The sequence below is a fragment of the Austrofundulus limnaeus genome, unplaced genomic scaffold (genome assembly GCF_001266775.1).
Source record: "Austrofundulus limnaeus strain Quisiro unplaced genomic scaffold, Austrofundulus_limnaeus-1.0 Scaffold89, whole genome shotgun sequence".
Lineage (NCBI taxonomy): Eukaryota > Metazoa > Chordata > Actinopteri > Cyprinodontiformes > Rivulidae > Austrofundulus > Austrofundulus limnaeus.
Genome location: NW_013952491.1, coordinates 355,705 through 359,420, shown reverse-complemented (window position 1 = coordinate 359,420; position 3,716 = coordinate 355,705). Strand labels below are relative to the sequence as shown.

Sequence of the window (3,716 nt, the reverse complement as noted above, 5' to 3'; positions counted from 1 at the left end):
CCCCCCTGATCTCCTGACCTTTTTGTTTGGCCCTACCCCCCTGATCTCCTGACCTTTTTGTTTGGCCCCACCCCCCTGATCTCCTCACCTTTTTGTTTGGCCCCACCCACCTGATCTCCTGACCTTTTTGTTTGGCCCCGCCCTGCAGGAGTTTGTGGAGAGCAGTCGGCGGTTGGAGCGAACGGGGGGACGTGGGCGGAGCCGAGTGAAGGAGGCAGCGTCGGAGGGGGCGGAGATGAAGCCCATGGTGAGTGAATGCAGTGCTGGAGGGGGCATGGCCAGGCAGAAGGCTTCCTCTGAGGGCATGGGGGCGGGGCCACACTGGGGCGATGACGGGGAGTGGGAGGAGCTCCAGGAGTTCCAGGTGTACTACCTGCTGGTAGGGGTTCTGGTGGACTGGGTCCTGATGGAGCAGAGGGACTTTGTCCTCTGCCTCAGCGAGGATGTCGTCCTCTTCCTTTGCATCTACCTGCCCACCTCCACCCTCTTCCTGGTTGTCAGCCTGCTGCACACCCCAAGCCCCGCCCCCTTCGCCAACTCAGCTGCTCAATCAGCCGCCGTCACCGCCACGTGCTAACACACCAAGCTAACTGATGGATGCTAACATGAACCTGCAGTTTGGACTGATGCATGCAAACATCACCTCCATCATCACCTTCATCACCTTCATCTTCATCATCCTGCTGCCCGCTCTGTTGAACTAAACTCACTGACTTTAAATTATTTTTTTTACTTTTATATTTTTATATGAAGAATATTTTTATAAAGCGCAGCTCTGTGTGTGAGGAGTGTGTGTTCTGCCTTGATCCGTCACCTCGGTGCTTTAAAACCACGGAGGACTCAGCAGATAACGGGTCAGATCCAGGTGAGACCACTAAAAACCTGCAGAACCCAGACACCTGAAGGAGACGTGATACCAGTAGGTTCTGACAGATTTAACCAGCTGACCCAGGTCACAAATTCTGCTCAGATTGTTTATTTTTGAACAGTCATCACTTGGATCACAGAATGAGGTGTTCTGTTGGAGTCACCCTCAGAGGTTTCAGTCTCCTTCAGGTAGACCGGTTCTCATTTCTGWCCCGTTGGATCCGGGTCGGYCCGCTGCCTTAACTTTAAACCACAGRGAACGACGGTGACGAAGGTTTCAAYTCTCTTTAATGCAGGGGCGGAGCTATCCAAGGTGTTTTTTTTAAGAAAGGGCACATATAAATGAAGAAAAGTACTTTGGATCTGATAATTCAAGATGGCCGCCACAGTTAATTGCAAACGGCTTTAATTCAGCTTTTTTATGAAATACTGAGCTGACGTGTGACATGCTGAATGCTAGTTATTATTCAGCCATTTTTAGACATACAGAGCTGACGATTACCAAAACAGTCTTTACCAAATTCTAAATGCTAATCAAAAGTTCAAGATGGCCGCCATAGCTAACTTTAAAAGGCTAAAATTCTGCCATTTTAAGAATTATTGAAATGAAATTTGTTGTGAAGACCAACATTGATCGCATGCCGGTTTTGATACTAATCCCAAATTTAGCTAACAGCTAATGCTAATGCTAATTTAACAAAGGGCTAGAATTTGGCCATTTTTAAACAAGCACAGCTGAAAATTTATTATAGTCTGCATTATCAGAGAACAATATAAAAGCAAATATAAAATCCAAGCTCCCCGCCTACTTGTTAATTATTTAGGGGTGGCACCTGGGGTGGCCTATCAGGCTCCAGTAGTGGGCTCAGCCACCCCTCTGGCTCCGCCCCTGCTCTAATGAAAACAAGTGGTTTGAAACGTTGACAGAACTGCTCTGATTCGTCAACATGTCAAAGTTTTGGATCAGAACCACGTTGTCTGCTGGGTCCTCGGCTCCTGTTGGAGGATCTGTTCTGATGGAACTCAGCGCAGTTTGAGCCGTCTGATAAAAGTTTACAACCTGAAATAAAACCAGAAACATTTGATATTTTTCTGTTTCTATGTCTCTGCAAACTAAAATAAAGCTGCGTTTCCCCCACCGGAACCAGAACCTGAGGACGTAATTTACCCTTTAGAACAGGGGGGTCGAAATCAGTTACACAAGGGGCCAAAATTCAAAACTTGGTCCAAACCAAGGGCCAAAATCTGCCAATGTCTCTTTAAAAAAACTTTGTTTTAAATGTTCTTTAACCAGTTCTAATATTCATTAAATTAAAATAGTGTTTAAAGTGCCTGTGATGTGTATATCCTTCAAATACAGAAAATCAAATAAAACAACTTTATATTTAAGAAACTTTGCATAGTACAGGTGATTTTTACTAATTTTGTCACATAAATCGCATATTTTCTTTTGAACTTAAGTGAAACAGGAAGTGACATCAAAGGGGAAATCTTTAAGAAAGACAACTCTTTATTGAAACAATATTTAAACTTTAACTTTTCTTCATATCTCTAATGGTGACTCAAAATAATCTGACGAAACATCAGATTCGTCTCTACGGTCTGTGTTAGCTGTTGTAGCAACGCTCTGTTTACATTCCCCTTTGACATCACTTCCTGTTTCTTCACATGCAACTATCTCAACTGTTCATCTCAGCAGAGTGAAATTAGTTTTGCTATATGTTAATGTTATTTTTCCAAAAATGTGTTCATATTTATTACAAAAAATTGACGTCAGTCACTTTAAAACATACACACCCTAACATATAAAGATAAAAGGTTAAATTTGGCATTTATTTCTAATGACTTTCACTCTGTTAACAACCTTTTTAGTTTATTTTTTAAAAAGACATTTTGTCACAATCCAGCAAATCATTAAAAAAAATAAAAGCCTGACTAAAAATCCAATTATATGATTTTAAAATAATAAAATACAGAATAAACTGTGACAAACTCTAAAACTATTGGCTGGATAAAATGTTAACGAGGACCAGATTTGGCCTGCGGGCCATGAGTTTGACACATGAGGTTTAGAACTTTCTGAGGAAAAGGAAAGTTTATTGGGATTTATTAAACCTCATCTGCTCTTTATCAAGTTGATCAGTTTRATTTTGTTCAGAGTTAAAATTTTGCAGAAAACCTTTGATCTCCTGGAACTTATTTTAGGGAACCTTCAGGTTCTGTGTTGTTTCGGTGGAAAATCAGCTTAAAGAACTTCTCATTGCCAAGACTGTAAACTGTGGTGCTGAGCTGTTTATTCACTGCATGTCTGTGTTCCAATGGTCTGTAGGAGGTTCTAGACTGGATCGTCTGGAGGAAGTCTGATCTGATTGGTTGTTACAGCTGAAAGTAAACAAACTCTCACTGAGCTAATTGTTATTTTGTTAAACAGTCGGTTAATTATTTTTGATATATTCCAGTGATTGAACCTCCTGCTCTGAGGGTCCAGAGCGTCCCTCCAGCTGATCCGATCTAGCGTCTCCCTCAGTCTGTGTTCAAACTGTTGAACAAAGAGACACAAAACAACAACAAACTGCTGAGAAGTTATTTAGAGTTTCACTTTGGGGTCTCTGTGTCTGATGATGTGAAATAAACCTCAACTCATCCACTAAACCAAAAACCAGAAGAGAAGTTTTCTTTTTCCCGCTTTCCTGTCTTCTATGGGATAAATCTTGTGCCAGCAGGAAGTGAATTTGAATTGCTCAAATTGAATCTGAATGTGTAGAATTTGAAATTGAATTCATTGGTTTGAAAATAAATTTCACTAAAATGAAACTGAATTTAATGATTTGAAACTGAATTTCAAGTTT

At 41.4% G+C, this 3,716-nt stretch overlaps 1 protein-coding gene across 1 annotated transcript in view; it reads left to right on the top strand.

The window, feature by feature from the left end:
• slc44a1b (solute carrier family 44 member 1b) overlaps positions 1-3,716 on the top strand; it is a gene marked incomplete in the record, with an annotated part of 18,449 nt that overhangs the window by 12,937 nt on the left and 1,796 nt on the right. Inside the window, 1 exon segment of the mRNA XM_014012162.1 lies at positions 149-247. Within this exon segment, the coding sequence (XP_013867616.1) occupies positions 149-247 (99 nt within the window).